Source organism: Fundulus heteroclitus, chromosome 18, assembly GCF_011125445.2.
Source record: "Fundulus heteroclitus isolate FHET01 chromosome 18, MU-UCD_Fhet_4.1, whole genome shotgun sequence".
Lineage (NCBI taxonomy): Eukaryota > Metazoa > Chordata > Actinopteri > Cyprinodontiformes > Fundulidae > Fundulus > Fundulus heteroclitus.
The window spans coordinates 22,561,159-22,579,065 of NC_046378.1; the positions used below are offsets into that span (position 1 = coordinate 22,561,159).

Here is a 17,907-nt window from a genome sequence, read left to right on the forward strand (position 1 = left end):
GGGCAAAAAGAAAATCTAACTTCAGGCTGCAGTGTGAACGTAGCCTAAGATCACCCAAAATCTTTCCTTTTTTTATTGTTCAAGTCCGACTATTTCCAAGATAAAGTTCAGATCTGTTCTAATTAAAGTGTTTGGATGGTGTCCCCCCCCCCTCCTCTTCCTAAACGATCCATCAGAAACATACCAGACTTTAGTTTCATTCACAGTGAGTTTCTTCTGTAAGTTAGATGGATATGTAGAATTTAAAGAAAAGCAGAAATGTGGCTTTTAACCATAAAAGGGGTTCCTGAAAGGAGTAAACTGCATCTAGGTTGCCATTTAGTACACTGTTTTAGGGAGGAAACATCTCTCTGGGGGGAACACAAGGAAGCAGGTGGGGTGTCGAGTTTCCGTGTCCTCTTGGTGCTCTTGTTTCCTGCTTTGTTGCCAGGTTCTGTGCTATCAACAAGCATGCAACATGTGGGTCTAAGCGGTGTTAAGGCCAACAAACAACATTACCGCGGGAAGAAATTGCCGTAGACTTTGTCCCTAAAAGGAAAGTGAGATGTGGGGATACTTCCTTGAGTTGCCTCGTAGTCTGGGGAGTTTTCCTTTTTTGATTTTGTGTTGTTAGTTCTGCAGGCCAGAGCAAATACTGCACCATATTCAGAGATTCCTGGAATTCCCTGCGCTGCATAGTTCCCCGTCATTTTCCACACGTCTTCCCAAGTTTTTTCACCTTGCTAAGCCGCTCGTATCAGACTAGGTAAAGCTTACAGTGCCGGTGCAAACCATCAAAGAACTAAACCATAATGTTACCACATTAAAATGCTAAATACAATTTTTAAAACACAGAAAAGGTTGTTTTTTTTTTTTTTGTTTTTTTTTTTTTTAATCAAGTCCAGCTATTTGCAATGCAAATAAAGCTTTTACATTGATAGCCAAGTAGTAAAGCTCTCAGGCCTACAGGCTACAAACTTAATGTTTAACTGGGGTGAAAATCTAGGAAAGGTTACTAATTTTAGACTGAAGCAAACTCATGATCACAGCCATAAAATTACAGCATTTTATGTTTAGTGTTTTTTTTTTCACAATAGTCAAAACAAAATGAAAAAAAACATTTAATAAAGAGACCCTAAAGAAAACAAAATGAAAAAAACATTTAATAAAGAGACCCTAAATAAAACAAAATGAAAAAAAAACATTTAATAAAGAGACCCTAAAGTAAGATGGGTGTTTTTTTTTTTTTTTTTTTTTACTTCCAGGCTTTTACATATTGATATGCAATTTTTTTTTTTTTTTACAAAAATAGAATGAATTTTAAATACATTTTATTTAAATGTACATTTTTATTTGAATGGATTTTTACAATGCTTGGTTTTAGACTGATTTAGGAAAACAAAAGAACTTAGACATAAATATAGATCTTTCACTTGAGAATAAGCTGTTTTCCAGCATAAAAATATACATTTCAGAGCCTCTAAAGTGACCCAACGTACCATTGCTATGGAAATTCAGTTTTATGCAATTTTAAAGCCACACCGCGCTGCTCCTCTTTCACCTGTACCTGTACTCTGCTCTTCAATTGGCTGAAAGATAGCAGCTAAACTCTTAGAAGTATTTCTAAACAGCCACATTTGAATTTTTCAATGCATTTGCAAATTGTAAAAGAACAGACAGTGTTGGTGTGGAAGCTAAAGAAGGACGACCCGTCATTAAGGTAACTATTAAGGGTGTAACAATACATTGATCCACATCGGTAAATGGATGAAATGATTAATGATCCAATTACATCGATGCAAAATGAAAATATCGATCCATATCGTCATTTTTAAGATGCAACTTTATTTTGAAATGAACCAGGCAAAAATAAAATGGTCAAATTCTATTTGGAGTTTTGTGTGAGTTAAAATCAATGTAATGAATGGCGTTAGATGGGCAGATGATATTGCATCATATCGACCGGGAATCGTAAAAGACTTTGTGATATCCACAAATATCGTATCGTCATCCAAAACAAATCGCTATTGTCATAAAGCTGATTTACATCCCTACTAACTGTCTGTGGCAGACTGGTTATGTCATCTATTGGCCACTCAGAGCTAAATGTCAAAAGAGTGTATTGTTCTGCAAATTATAGCATGCAAATCATCTACCATTGAATTAAGTGAGGGTTCATTCTCTATTTGTAAGTCTGAATCATGACGCAATTGAAAATAAATGTTGTAATGTAATGCCTTTTAATGAAGGCAGATATGATCATATTATCCCTACCTTTATATTGGCTGATTTGTAGTCATTATTTTTAGTAGTTTTGATATTCACAGTAATTAAAACGATTAATGTTTGTATAAGGCCATGCTTGTGCATTGTTTAAAAGAAATAATTTCTAACTCAAATGCTGCATCATACTGTTGATAAATTCCCTATAAAATCAAGACACATTCTTTATCTGGCTACTGATCTGTCTGCTAATGTTTGTTGAACAAAAACACCTCCTGATAATATCAGCCTTCCTGGTTGTCTCTTATTTGCTCCGATTGCTGATTTGCCTGCCTAAGCAAGCAGCACACGCATCTTTTATCTTGTAAATTAAAAAAGCGGGCATGTGTCTGTTTGCGTGCTGCTGAACCCTGCCCTTTGACTTAGTAGCTCTTTTCACCGTGACATTAAAACACAGTTCGTTACAGAGCGAGGTCACGTGCTCCTTGTTGGTATTGTCGTCGCGTCTGAACTTTATGTCCTCGTCAAACAGGAATACCTTGCTCTTTCCTCTCATTCCAGCGCCGCTCACAAGCAAGAAACGACCGCGGTGCCTGCACATTGCTCAAAAAAATCCTTTTTAACTTTAGAAAATAACGTCAAGCAAGAAAGTTACTGTTTATTTCAGCAACAACAAAAAAAAACAACCTTTAATGGGCATAAAAAAGGGCTGTATTGCTAAATGCTAAAATTCCCCTAATATTTTTTGACATCTAATGCCCACCTGCAATTGCTGGGTCTAGATAATATGTTCAAGAAACTACATGATATTTGTTGAACATTGATTTTCAGGGTTTTTTTTTGTACTTTGTCAGTCTTAAAAATGTAATCTGTCATTTCCCTACAGTAAGGCAAATCACAATCAGAGGGTTTACATGTAATTACTCTGGTGGAAATTTCACTTTCAGTCAGTCGACAGCACATTTCTTACATGCAAACAATCATTGCGTGATTTATTATAATTGTTATATCAGAATTGTGTCTCTTTTTTAACCTGGTACAAACGCTGAGCTCTTGTCTTCTTGCCACACTTTTGAGAAACCAGTCAGCTGGCTGCTCTGTGTTAATGACGCTGCTGCCACAACACGCAACACAACACGACGGTGTGAAATGACAGCAAACAGGACCGCACAGGAAAGCGAGGCTTTTTTTTTTTCCCACACTGAAGTCTGGATGTAGAGACTGGTACTGCTTTTGTTTAAATACTAACACTCCCTCATTTTTGCTTGAAAGATGTAATACCCTGTGGTGCATCTTGGTTGACTGATTAATTAAAATTACTGTGCAGTCGTTGAGATCCAGCCTTGAATTTTTATTTTATTTAATAGGAAATAACTCTGTAAAAAAATAACCTTATTTCTTGCACAATTATTTATTCTCCTGGGTTTTTTTTATACTTAATTAAAGCCCTCTTTGCCAATAGGACAGCGCTGAACTGTCTCCTATAACATTTCACAGAGTTGGAGCATGCAGACAAACGCGCAAGTTATTTGCGTTTGTCTCTAGGTCGCTTAAGGTCCTGGTTCCTCTTTTGTGTCTGGTGAACCATTTCTGTCTGGGTTTGCCCATGTTGCGTGTTATGAATAATTATCTTTCTGAAAGAAGCTGGGATTACCCACGTCCAGTTTATTGGTCGAGTCCACCAGATTATTTGAAATCTCCTGTGATTTCAAACAGTTCATGATGTGGAGTAGAGCTAGGAAATATATCGAGATTTTAAAAAATATTGTGCCTTTTTTTTTATATAGATATAAGATTAGACTATATTGTTTATATGAAGATGGTCCATGTTGCATTATAATTATACTTTTATGTATTCCAGTAGGTTGTTTTCCAGCCGTTTCTCATTTATATCTACAGCTGTTTGTTAAAAAATATGCCCATGAAACGTTTGGGATAAAGCTTTGATTCAGAGACGCCTTTTTATGATTACTGGAGTGGAGTGGAGTGTTTCTTACTGAGATGCTTAGACTAGTTTTGTCCATGCACACTGTTCCAGTTAAAATCCCATTCGAGGGTAGGGTAGAGGTGGTGTTTGCTTCATGCCCAGATAAACGGTTAAATAAGTACTATAATAATAATAATAATAATTATAGTTAGCATGTAGGTTGCATCTATTGCTTGTTACGGAGACCCTGAACTCTCTAGATGGTACTCTTTACTGGAGTTCAGTGATATTTGGAGCATTTTGTTTTTTTTCCACTTCCTTTGCCTTCTCGCTCAATGCGTGGTGAATAAACATGGATCCTTGTCTAGCTGCCAGTGGCTAAAACAAGTGGACATCTGTGCCACATCATGATTATTTTTTTTTTAAGTATAATTAAAGAAACGTCTCAGCTCTTCTTATAAATGTGGTAGAATTAAAGCTTGGATTGTGTCTCTAATTTTCTGGCTTTTTGCACATCTATATTAGGACTCCATGTAAGCATTGAGTGTGCATATAGGCCACATGTGTGAAGCAATGTACACTGTATTGCAAGCCCTGCTGATTTGGCGTTGTTCCTGCCTGTGGTCTGTGACAAATCAGTCAACACTGTTTGTGGCTTCCTGTCGTCTAGTTTTATAAATGCAGCAGTCAACTCAAGGTGATCCCGTCCCATACCTGCAACCTCAATGGTTTTAGGTGCCAGTCATCAGGGGGTTCGTATTAGCTGCTAGATGTCGGTAGAAAATGAGAAGCTTGCTAGTCACTGTGTTAAGACAACAACATTCTCTGCTGGAAACTCTGCTGCCTTTCTGTGCAGACTGCAGCTGAGCAGGCGTAACCTACCGGAGCGTGGCGGAGTTCCCCTCTTTAGACGTTGCGCTTTGTGTTTTTTGTTTTTTTTTATAACGTCGGGTCGTGCAGAACTTGCTGTGAAGGATGATCCAGTCAGGCTTTTACTGACCGATTCTGATTTAGGAGTATAGAATAAATACAATTAATGTTGTGCAATTTGTTTAGGTTCAATAAACATTGGACACAAATTATGAAATGGGCAACAGGTTCCTTATTATTATATGCTTCACAAATCCTTATTTGTGCACCAAATAAATGTACCTAATGTTCTGTTTTTTTTTTTTTTTTTCTTGAATACACAACTAGAACGTCTTTTATTCCCATAAAATATTGGGAGTTCTTGACCGGCTGATCTTCTGTCAGAGACAGTTAGTTTGAATCGATCTTTGGCCGGTTGATCGGATCACAAATGCTGTCACTCTTTGCCAGGGAAAGCAAAAATGCAAATCTAACAGATTTAAAAATAGGCTACAATGTGAGTCAAAGGGAAGTCAACGATTCTTTATTAATCTCCCGTTGGAGAAATGTTGCGCCGGACATACAGGGTAACAAAAATGTAGTATTTGCATTTACACAGAATATATATGAGAGCATGCAACATTAATTGCAGGGATGGATAAATGTGCATTAAAAACTTGTTGATAAAAGTCTGAACACCATTTGGTAACTTAAAATGAAAAGGCTATATTTTTTTACTTTGCTGCCATTGAGCCCTCCAAAGCGTCTCTTTGCAGGACGATCATTGTTGTTTTCTTTCAGTCTTCTGCAGACAAGTCAAGCTTTTCCTTTGCTTGTTTACCCTCTGTTGTTTGACTGTGGTGACAGAATTGCACCATTTTTGGTTGCACTAGTTTCATGTCTGTCAAGCAAAAAGGAACAAAGGTAGAAAAGTGGTTGGGTTGAAGCAAACCTCAAGCGGGCTGAAGCTGGGTCAAAATGCGAGCTATAGGCACGTACGGTTATGCTCCGCTCATAAATGCTGCCATTCGATTGAGTTGTCTGGCTTTAACTGCGTCTGACAGCTTCCTTTGAGGGAAGGTGAGATGTTAACTCCGTTTAGTTTGTTAAAAGGCAAGACTTTCATGCTGCTACGGGCCCCTGAGGTTTGGCTTAAACATCAAGCACCTTTTGAAGAACTTCATAATGAAGTAATTAGGCCCCTTAGGTGTTCTAACATTTCTTCAGAGGCTTTTCGTAAAAATGTCGGTTCAGTAGCTGGGAGAGGGAGCATTTTCTTTCTATTATTTTGTACTTTGTTCAAATTGATGGTTGTTGGTGAAGCATTTGATTAGATGGGAAGCTTGTCCACAAACGCACTACTGCTTTTTCTTGCTTTATAGAAAGGCTGCTGCACAGCAGAGCAAATCTTGATAAGTGTAACAAAGCCCTCCATTAGGATGGACAATTACGACCATTATATTAAAAGCTGTTAAATCAGACGGGGATTAAAGTTAATCGGCGGCTTCTGATCTTTAACGTTGACTAAAGTATAAGATCAATAGAGGGAGACAAAAGTGTTACTCATTCCCGTATGAACTATTCTGCGCTCTTTTTGTGCCCATTAATGTTTTGGGTTCCTACAGAACCAGCTTGTTACCCAAATTTCCCAGCTTACAGACTGTACCCTGAACACCTCGCCACTCCATCACAGGTGAACACGCCCTTTTATACGTTTCATAACATCTTATGAAAGCTAGAGACATTTGTATGTTGTAACTCTATCAAAGAGCCAGCAGCCATGCTTTTTGTTCTATTTGACATGTTGTCTGTAGGAATAGAAATCAGAATTACTCCAAATTGCCTGGAAACACCTGATTGGTGTATCTCTGCTGCTAAGGTGCTCTAAGAATTTTATTTAATAAAAAAAAAAGTTTATGGAAGTAGAGATCTGTGTGTTTTTCAGAATAAAAATACTTTGTAAATATATATATTAACGTATGATATCACTTAATACCACGTCATGCAAATGCTTTCCTCATTTAGTGCATTAACAGTCCTGGTATCACATATATATCCTGGTATCGCAGACGATTCTTGCACTGTCGGCACAGTGCAGCTCAGTCTATGTTGACATGTGTGGGAGGTGTTGAGGGCTTCGACTGCAGCTTTCTTCTGTTCTAAGGCCTTAAAGGGCATTTCTTTCACTTTTAGCTGATGGGTTTTTTAACTGTCCTGTTAGATTATTACTCTAACCTCCAATGCAAGACTTGAATTGCTGTATTCAAGACTTTTACAATGAAAAAAAAAGCACAAAAATATATGGAAACCTCATCCTAGTGAAAATACTGACAACACAGGACAAAAAGTTTAAGTGAAAAACGTAACAGAAGAATGTTGAATGTGTGCTTTTAATGTGTAAAAATAAAATGGGCATATCGGTGCATTGAAATGTTAATATTAGGGCTGGGCAAGTTAACGCGTTAATTTTGCGTTAACTCATTAGACTATTACCGGCGATATTTTCTTTAACGCGCATTAACGCATGTTGCTCACATGCTTTTATTTTGTGAAGGTCTGTTGCTGCGGTGTAGGGGTTTGAATCAGAACAGTAGGTGGCGATAATGCGCCAATAACCTCGCTGTCAGCCAAACCTCGGATTCAGAGTAAGAAAGGTGCTGGCCGGAAAAAAACAAAGCCGACATGCGGAAGGCGGTGTTTCCCGCATGAATTTGCTTAGGCGAGGCGGTGAGTTGGCGGCCGGAACAAGTTTTGTGCGGAGCGGGGGGGTCTGCTTAGACGCCGTCGGTGAAGTCGCTTCTCGTTTCAAAGTATTCATGTGTTTTTGCCTGTTTTTCCCTGCCATTCACTATATGCACGCGAGAAAGCAACAACAAAAAAACGCGTGTCAACGTCAAATAAACGCAAGCATATCGAGTTAGCAAGCATTTCAGTTTAAAGTTCTTCCAGCATCGAATATGACAGAAACAAGTTAGTTGTAACCACTGCCAAGTTAAACTTTGGTATTGAACATAAATGTTAATATACTACAATATGCTCCATAGTATTGTATCTTTTATTAAAAAAAAACAAAAAATTAAGCTTGCGGGACTCCCTTGTTGTAGCAAGACCATGTTCTTCAAAAAGAAACAACCCGGCCCTCTTCATCGGCCCAGAGAACAATTGATTCATAGGATTTTCATGCTTCAGCTGTCACAGTAGAGTGGTTTAGTGAAAAAAGCAGTCAAATCTGACCGCCAGTCACACTGTACTAAAGGCAAAACATCCATATTAATAATATTTAAAATGATTGCATTCTCGCTTCATGCCCTAGACACAAGACAGTTAAGGTGTGTAAGTTGGCAGAAGGGCTTTGTGGGTCACGTCGGTTTTGCACTCTCATTCATGTTACATGTGCTCCTACTTGTTTACGGCCTTGCCTGTTATTCAGGTTAAGTAATTGATGTAAAATTCATGACCGTTGCCAGCTGTTTTTTCCTCACCCTGGGACATTAACCCAGCTGGTTCTGGTTTCGTACAGATGCGGTACAGAAGCTACTTGACACGAGGAAATACCAGAGTCAGGTCCAAGGGTCATAATACGCAACGCAGTGCGTCGCAGCATTCGTTGGAGGTATTGTTTAAACACGTTCTTTCTCAGAATCTGAGGGGAACAGCGTATTTTTAGAAAACGGGTGAATTGCAATACCCAGAGTGCGAATTAAGTAGGAGTGGATTTACAAAAGCTGGGTCATTTCCTATTGTGCCCTTATTTGTCTCTGGATAAACTGGAAAGAGCTGATAGAAACGGCTTTGAGAAAGTATTTACTCCGTTAAGATTTCTTTCTTAAACGCTTCAGACCAAACATATTGTAACATAAGGAATCAAGATGCAGGTTTTCAAATTATTTATGAAGGGCAACAAATCCAAACTAACCTGGTCCTTTATTTAAAAATGTGTTCTGTGTAACCAATTAGTCTGAAAGGTTTTCAAAAAGCTATTTCTACTGCAGCAAATCCCAGTGAGAGCGGTGACAAGTCGAGACAACGTGGAGCATTGTCCATTTGTCGTTACCGAGGCGAACTAGTCAATATATTGTCATATTGATTTTAGGTCATATCACCCAGCCTTGCTGCAGGCCTCATGGGCCTCATTTAAGGTCAGTGTTCATGATTTAGTAATAAGAACTAAACAAAAATGGAATCCGTGGTTGAGTTGTAAGTTCAAAACCACCCCTGGGCGAAAGAACAGGCTCATCTTACATTTACCAAAAATAATCTTTATGATCCCCAAGACTTCTGCGCAAATATTTTGTGATCTGAGGAGACAACAGTCGATCTTTCTGGATGGTAGATTTCCCACTAAATCTGATCTAAAGCTAACACAAATTAATATTCTACTAACGGTCAAATATGGTGGTGGTAATGTGAGGATCTTGGTCTGGTTCGCTGCTTTAGGCCTGCTGTAAATGATGGAGCCATTAATTCTGCTCTGTACCAGAAAACCATAAAGAAAAATGTGGCGTCATAAGTTTAAGACAAACTTAATAAAAGATCCAAAGCCGACAGCAGGTCTGTCTCTGAGCGGTTCAAAAAAAGAGCTAGGAGTGTCCTAGTCAAAGTCTAGAATATGATCTATACCGATTGTCCATGTTCAAAATCCCCCCCAATGTGGCTGAATTAAAACAATTCTGTAAAGTGTGGGACAGAATTCCTCCATAGAGATCAAATCCACATTTGAATTAATTAATCATATAATTAAAAAAAATCTTATGTGAAAAAACTTTCATATTTGAAATAGGGATTATGATACAAACCTGACAGATTATGACAGATTCATCCCAACCTTTTTGGCTTTAAATGCATCATTTCAACAAGTAAAACTTATCCAGGTGGTTGTTTCTAACACCTGTTACATTGAGCTTCTCAACCGTGCTGCTAAAAGGCACACAATAATAGCGTTGCATCATACGTTAAAACGGAAACGCAGGAGTTTTTTTAAAGAAAATAATTTCAAATGTCAAAAGTAACAATCCCAACCATACTTATCAGTTTATCATTATTACTTCAGTGCTAGTTTTTTTCTTCCCAGTATATGATAATGTCCATCCCTAGTTTATATTATGCCTGTGATAATTTAACCACACAAAAAAACACGATTACTGTTGATGTGTGCCAAATTATTCTGCATTTTAGTAGAACATTTTAGTGGAACGATGCACCATAGCCACAGTCCCGTGTTTGATTTTGATCCTGATAGAGTTAGGTGGAATATCTTTTAAACCGACTCAACTTATCCTTTGTATCCTTTGCTCTCATGCAAGAGGTTGTTTGTGTGTTCGTGCATACCAGGTGGAGGCCGTGCATTCTTCAGCTACCCCCTGAAGCAGAGTTTAGGCCATTTATACGAGTCTGTAAAATGCCATTCATCTGCAGGTGTGGATTATATGGCACATTTGCATTACTCTGTCATTAGGACACAGGTCTGTGGCCGTACCGAGACCATCTGGATTTAATCACACCGGTTTCCTTTAAACTTTATCCATCCTTGTGTTTACTGGAAGTAGTTTTCGCCTTATTGACTTAATTCCTTTTCTTTTTAACAAGCATTATTGTGAATTTGGCTTGCCGTGGTCCACGTTTCACAAAATGTTTGTATTTGTACTAAACTGGCAAACCCAGATTTGAGAAGCAGTGGTTCTAACAGTTGCGTCAGCAGGCTACAAGGTGTTGTTGCTCAGACCACAGCGAGCCGTCCCCAGGCAGCTCGGCTGTTGCGCTGTGGATAGTTGCCAGCAGCGATCAGATCAGACCGTGCAGGTGTGGCCTGTCGGAGGTGTTCTGGGTTAGAGCAGAGACGTCTCTCCTTCTCGGACGTATCAACACGCCTAAACGTCTCGTCTTGTATCATATACAGACAGAGATTTTATCTGCTTTCGGGCGCGTTTCATCCACTTGACAGACCAAAACATTTTTCAAATGGACTGGTTGCATATATTGTTGTTTTTTCTTGGGTTTGATTTATTTGTCATAAGGAAGAGTAGACACTAAATGCTGGTGAAGATTCTCAGTCATCCAGGTCATGGTCATTCCAAAAAAAGTAAAAAAACAAAGCAACTGGACTTGTTTTCCGTAGTTGAAGACGTTTCGCTTCCTCTCCAGGAAGCTTTCTCAATTCAAAAGGTCTAGAGTAATGATGAGTACCAAGCTTTATACTACTGCCCAAACAAAGGCCTTGTAATGGCTTAGATAACATTCAAATTCAACAGAAACAGGTCCACCCCTTAGTAATGGGCGGTCGTTAAAGACATTAAGCCAGCAGATTGAACCGAAACTCGTCCACTTCTCTGTAACGAGGAGTTGTTAGGGTTGTTATTGGCTTGGTTTAAACGCCATTACAAGGCCTTTGTTTGGGCAGTAGTATAAAGCTTGGTCCTCATCATTACTCTAGACCTTTTTGAATTGAGAAAGCTTCCTGAAGAGGAAGCGAAACGTCTTCAACTACGGAAAACAAGTCCAGTTGCTTCGTTTTTTGCTTTTTTTGGAGTAGACACTAAACACAAATGTGTAATGCTCCTGCTGTCAAGGTGTCAACTCCATCGGCCATCATGTAGACCACATGGTTGTCCTTTTGTACTCTTACTTGTAGCTAAAACCTGATTTTATTTATTTTTTTTTTTTTTTTTTTTTAAAGGAGGCAAATAAGGGCTAGTTAAAACAAGACTGTAATGTTCTCTCTTACGGTCCCTTAAATGTCCTTGGTAATATCTTTCAACGGGTCTCCTTTCTTGATCTGGACTCTGCTTCCTGTACTCTTTGTCCTTTCACTCTTGCATGCGTTTGTGTTTTTGTTTCATTTTCTGGTGCGGCGTGTGTTTACTGAACGTTGTCGTATTACCTTTTTTTAATTTCTACTGGATCCTTTCAGCCGCCGTAATCTGCCTCTTACCAGATCATGGGTTGTTTTTCTAAGTCGTAGCGAGATTCCGTAATTTCGCCTTCCCGGCCTCTCTGCGTGCCTTCCTCATCACCGCTCCCCTCCATGCATGTAGCAGCAGCTCTGAGCAGAGGGCAATAAAACAAAAGCCAGAGCAAGCAGAAACCCAGACAGCAGTTGGCACTCAGGCTTTACTGATTCTGCATCTTTCAGCTCTTCTCTCCGACTGTTGTTTGTGTCGTTTCTCAGTTTACGCTTTCTTTTAAATTCATAGAAATGCTCTAGTCTCTTTGCCCAGCTCTTTTTTTTTTTAAACATAGCAGCGATAAATGACTTTTGAGAATGATAAACGATAATAAATTATTTTTTTCCTTATAAACACCTCTTTCTCAGCTCTTTAATTAACGAGCTGCCTTAAAGTACAGTGTAGTGAGCGTTAGACCCTCCCCACCCCGAACCCCACCTCATCTCAGGAAATGTTTACTCACACACTTGCTCCACAGCGACTCGGCACAACAACACTTTCCCAAGGACACTTTGTTCGCTGGAACGCAACAAACTGTGCTCAACAAATTGAACAGACTGCTGTCCAAACTCTGACAGAGAAGCACTTTAGTCTAGCGATACTCCAAAGGTAAAGTACACATGCAGAAAGGTATTAATCTGGTAAAACTAAAGCATGCAATGCTAAAACGCCCGTTTGCAGTTACGCATGTGTTTAAACTTATTTCTGTTATGGATGAGTGTTTCTCTGAATAAGCCACTCCATTCAGTACCTCGATAATCCAGGATTCTCTACATGACACATCTCATGTCTTCTAGTGATGCATTTCATAGTAAGTCAAACTAAAAGTGTCCGTTCTAAACCTTTACACCTTAAAACAATATGTATCAATGTATTTTATGGGCATTTTAGCCAGTAGACCTACACAAAGCAGTTTGTTATTGTTAAGTGGAAGGAAAAGGATGCCGGGACAGTTTTAAGGTATACAAACTTGTCCTTTAGAGAGTTGGCAAAAAGAACCCCATAATAGGTTCAGTATATCGTTTCATATAAACTGATCAGATGAGACCAATAGCAAGCGCTTTGGCCTAAAAACGCTATGCCTATAAACACAACGCCGAGCTTAATCCTGAACACACAGTCCACAAGGTGAAGCAGGGTAGTAACAGCATCATGCTGTGGAAATCATTTTTGATACTAAATACTGGGAAACTTGGAAGAATACCTGTTAGAGGCTATAAAAGGCTTGGACTGCAGGACATCGACCCAAAATGTACATCTAGAGCTACAGAGGAATAATTTAGATCAAAGCATGTTCATGTGTTAGAAAGGTCCAGGAAAGGTCTAGTCCAGGGGTCTGCAACCTGTGGCTCTGGAGCCGCAAGTGGCTCTTTGGACTTTCCACAGTGGCTCTTAATAACTTTGGCTACAAATTATATTTTATTATGGTATTTAAATATAAGAATGCTTTTAATTTTCACAAAAGAATGATGCTAAAAGTGCCAGTAATATTTCATTTTAAATCAAAAGTTTAATTATCTACAAATATCAACATCCCATAAATCTTCTTTTTTTTTAAACCAACATAGACATAAAAGGGCGTTTCTTTAATGATAACATAGTTCCTACGGTAGATCTTTATCAAAAATTATAACTTGTCTTTTTTCAAAAGACCAGGCAACATTTGCGGCTCTGAACGAGTTTAATTCAAGTGGACTGTAGGCAAAATGGCTCTTTAGAGTGTAAAGGTTGCTGGCCCCTGGTCTAGTCCTACATCCAGCTGTTTTTGTGGTTTATATCTCCCAAAAGCTGCTGCATTTACAGTGAAATGGCGTTCTACAACGTAGTGATCAGGAGGGCTTAATAGTGATGTTGTAGTCAAGACCAAGGATGGAGAACGGTGAGCCTAGGACCAAATCCACCAGGGACCATTTTCAACACCGTTGCTGTAATTATAAGAAAGCTGCAAAAATGTCAAGAGACACAAGGTTTTCAATGTATTCTGAGTTAAAAAACCTGGTTACATTCAAAAGCAGCCAAGAGATTCACATTAAGTTGGAATACAAACAAACAGGCGTCACAGCTGTGGACTTGATTGGTCTTCAGAAAAAACATCCAGAGACAAAACCAAGATTTAAAAGTCTTGCCAAGGCCCTTCTTGAGTACTGCAACACTACTTGGTACGACTGGACTGGCACATCTCCTGCTTTTTACATTAGTGCCAAATTCAGCAACTTCCTCAGCAGTGGTTTCGAGCTCCGGTGTGGATTAATGGTGGAAATACTGCCGTGTTTGATGTTACTCAAACCAGGACAAATTCAGTGAAGATGAGTAAGATGTGATGGTTTTTTTTTTTCTTCTTCTAGAAAACAGGCACAAACACGCTTCACAGATTTCACGCAGTGTAGCATTTTTCTCCGGATGTCGCTTTGAACCAAAGCGGTGGGTGATGGACGTAATGTCGGCCACATTAACACGAACCACTGCAGGAGAGGAAGGATTCCAGTGATGAATGCAGCCGAGCAGTGAAGGAGACAAGTTTCCCACCTCGGTGGAATCAGATCGCTGACTGCAGCAAAAGTCAGATGCACACATAGGCAGCGTCCCGTGTGCGAGTGCATTGATAGATGTAAGGAGTGAATAGTCCTGTTTGTGTCTGGCTGCCTTATTTTGTAAATTTGCGTGCGTGTGTGCTGGCTTTCTTGCCCGTCGTGGTTTTTATACTTTCGCTGCACGAGTGCCTCACTTCATCTATCATCAGAGCCTCTCAGCCTGAACAGTGGCTTTAAAAGTGGCCCAGTCATCTGACTGGGGTTAGCCTCTGCAACAGTCGGGGATGGCAACTACACTTAACCCACACAGAAACCAAGAACAATACCTCCTTTTTGCCGACTTAAGTAGGGGCACCCTGAAGGGGGGTGGGGGGGTGGTCATATTTTCTGATCCTCTGTGTCAGGAGAGTGCTCCCTCAGGCTGAAACGCAAACGACTCACAATAAAACAAAGTGTTTTCATTGTGACCCAGCACAACACTTTATTCTAAAAAGGATTTGAGTCTTGCAGGAATATTGATAGAAAGTTGATCATGGATGATTAGCATCAGGGTGTGTTCAGACTCAGAGGCTGTATAATTTTTCCCTAACTCTCTTTGTGTTTAAAAAAATTACAATCACAGTAACATTTATATGTACCGGGGGCAACAGCTTTATAATTAAATATGACCAGTAAGTGAACTGGTAAGGTTGGTAAATTAATAGGCGTTGGTTAACCTAATGATATGACATCTGCCAGAAAGCAGTGTTTCTACAGCGTCTTTCTGTTTAGAGCCTGGATTCAGCGATGCCATGACATTCCCAACACAATCTAAACATGCTTCAGACCTTTGGGAAACGCTTTACTTTTAGGACTTTTTAGATACTCAAATGTGAACAGATCCTTCTGGTTTAACCATTTTTTTTATCTTGTTTTGTAGCGCTGAATGTGACGGTGGAGGAGATCATCTCTTCCTATAAAGAGGCCTGTCAGAAACTCAACTGTAAACCTATCCCCAAAGTGCTCAAACAAATACAGGTAAGAATCCACACACAAAACGTACATTTAGCTGAGGATTCGATGGGAGTTTTTATGTCCTAAATGTTGTTTCAAGAAAAAATGACCTGTTTCAAGAAATTTATTTTGTCGCTTATAGCTGGGAAACATGATTTATTTTGGCATATTTTTTAGTTGTTGTTGTTGTTGTTTTTTGTCTTGATAATGAGCTGTTCACCTTGTATTTCGCTCCTTCGTGCTGCAGATATTAACTCGGCTCATTAAAATGAGCTTTTCCTTGGATACATAATGAGCTCAAACATTTAACCTTATGCTTTAGATAATTTCAGATGTCATCATTTAACACTGGGTTCACAAATCTTCCATGGTGAGAGATTGGTAAGAAAGTCTTTGGGGTCTGTGGTTGACCAACTGAAGATTTATCGCACTTGTCATCACCCAAGACAACCTATAACAAATATCAAACAGTATTCAGTGCTTTTAATACAAGCTAACTTGTTGTGTACCACAGACAAGATCTTATCTGCATCAAATTGTGCTGATCAGCATGTGTTTCAGAAGGGAGGGATGCTAGAAGATCATGCAGTGGTTCTGCTCTTTGCTCACCTGCAGACTGGTACTTCAACAAAGTGGCTACTATTAGGGCTGGGCGATATGGACCAAAAATAGCTCAATATTTTTAGGCTGAATGCAGATTTTTATTTCGATATATGTTTTTTCCTTTTCATAAAGTAATTAATTATAAAAAGGCATCTCTAGATCAAAGCGTTATCCCAAATGTCCCAAAAAGCTAGGGGTGTGTTTAAAAAAAAATTGATTTTTCAATTCTGAATCGATTCTCGTATTAATCCCAAAAGGATTCAGATAACCAAGAGCAATTACAAAAAAATATTATTTCCACTATGAACTTAAATGAACCTAAGCACCACGCCAGGAGGTGAATTTTTAATATCAGATTTTTATTAATCTACAAGATTATTTTACAGATAGCAGCTGCAGATATCTCTGCTATCCTTTGTTTTCTACCCTGGAGCTGTTTGGGTTTTCTGCCCCACGACATGTTTGTGAAAGCAACTGTCTCAACGTTCAGCGAAAGGGTTTGGTCCTTACCATTACCTTTGCTACCATGACCTTGTTAATTTGCTGTCGAATGTCAATATAATACTAGTATGAATATGTTGCATAACTACACATTTACCTACATGTAATTCAGGGAACAGCTAAAAATGTTTTTATTACCACCTTTCCAATTTGAGATCAAAACAGATCAAAAAGAAACGATTATAAGTCTTGAGATATATAAAAGTATAATAATGACCCAACCTAGACCATCTCGATAGAATCGATGTTATCTAATCTTGTCTCTTTGAAAAAAAAATAAAATAAAATTATTGCCCAGCCCCAGCTACTGTAGGGCTTACATCTCTTCTGGAACCTGCCATCTTCCTCCATTCAGTGTGTTTTAGAGATGCGCCACAGATAAGAATCGGAACAATTTTATTTCGATTCCCTATGATGAGTGATTGGGAGTTTGAGGTGAAACTCTGCTTTGTTCCCTGTTCATTAAGGCCCCGTTTCACACGAACATGAGATCAGCTGTGTGGGAATTAAAGCTACACTTGTTTCAGTTCTCCCAGGTTCTTTCCCTGTAAATGTGGACTTCTCTGTTTTAGACTTCTTTGGTAATAAAATGACTCTTGAAACGGAAACTATACTTTAACATGTTTAATCTAACAAGCCAGAGGAGTGCTTCAGCTTCATTGATGTACTTTTATACATAAAATTACACGGGACGGTTATTTTATGTTTCTTTTAAAACCTGGTCGAAGACCGGAAACATTTCAAATCATTGGTTTCGTACTTTTGTACATACATGCTGAATACATATTTTCTGAAGCAATGACGTTATTGTTTTCCTCTCCCTGTAACCCACATGTTCCTCACTCTCACAACAAACGTGGTGCTGTTCAGTGTTCATGCTAAGGCAGATGTTAAAGCCAACATTATGGCAGTCACAGCTGAATCTACTGTTCTCTTCTACAACCATGAGCTCCAACTAGCCACTAGCTTTGGTCCTTAAACACATCAGCCAACAACATGTACTTTGATGCACTATTTTGAAGTTTAATCAGATAAGGGTTAGGGTCATTTGCTTTGATGCATAAATCTCTCAGTTTCTGTTTATTTTAATAAATCCTGTTGCTATCAAAGCACATTTTTCCACTTTGTGTGTTATATTCCTTTCAAAAACCACGTCAACCAGTCAAAATTTGAATCCTCATGTCCTCAAAAAGAGAGGAAATTAGTTTCACTTTGGCGAAAGGCTAATCTCTACATCTCCAGAACAAATGTCAACTTCAGCGAGTCGTTTTCACCACAGCCACTGAGCTGCTGTCATGTGGTTGTCTGATTTACGAGGGACAAGTTCAAGTCTTGAACTTTCTTCTTCTTTTTTTTTTTT

The 17,907-nt window shown here is 38.9% G+C and overlaps 1 protein-coding gene across 1 annotated transcript in view; it reads left to right on the forward strand.

Moving 5' to 3' along the window:
• ppp1r37 (protein phosphatase 1, regulatory subunit 37) overlaps positions 1-17,907 on the forward strand; it is a 51,209-nt gene that overhangs the window by 5,573 nt on the left and 27,729 nt on the right. The window contains exon 2 of the mRNA XM_036149430.1: positions 15,370-15,467. Coding sequence (XP_036005323.1) covers positions 15,370-15,467 — 98 coding nt within the window. The remainder of the gene's footprint in view (positions 1-15,369; positions 15,468-17,907) is intronic.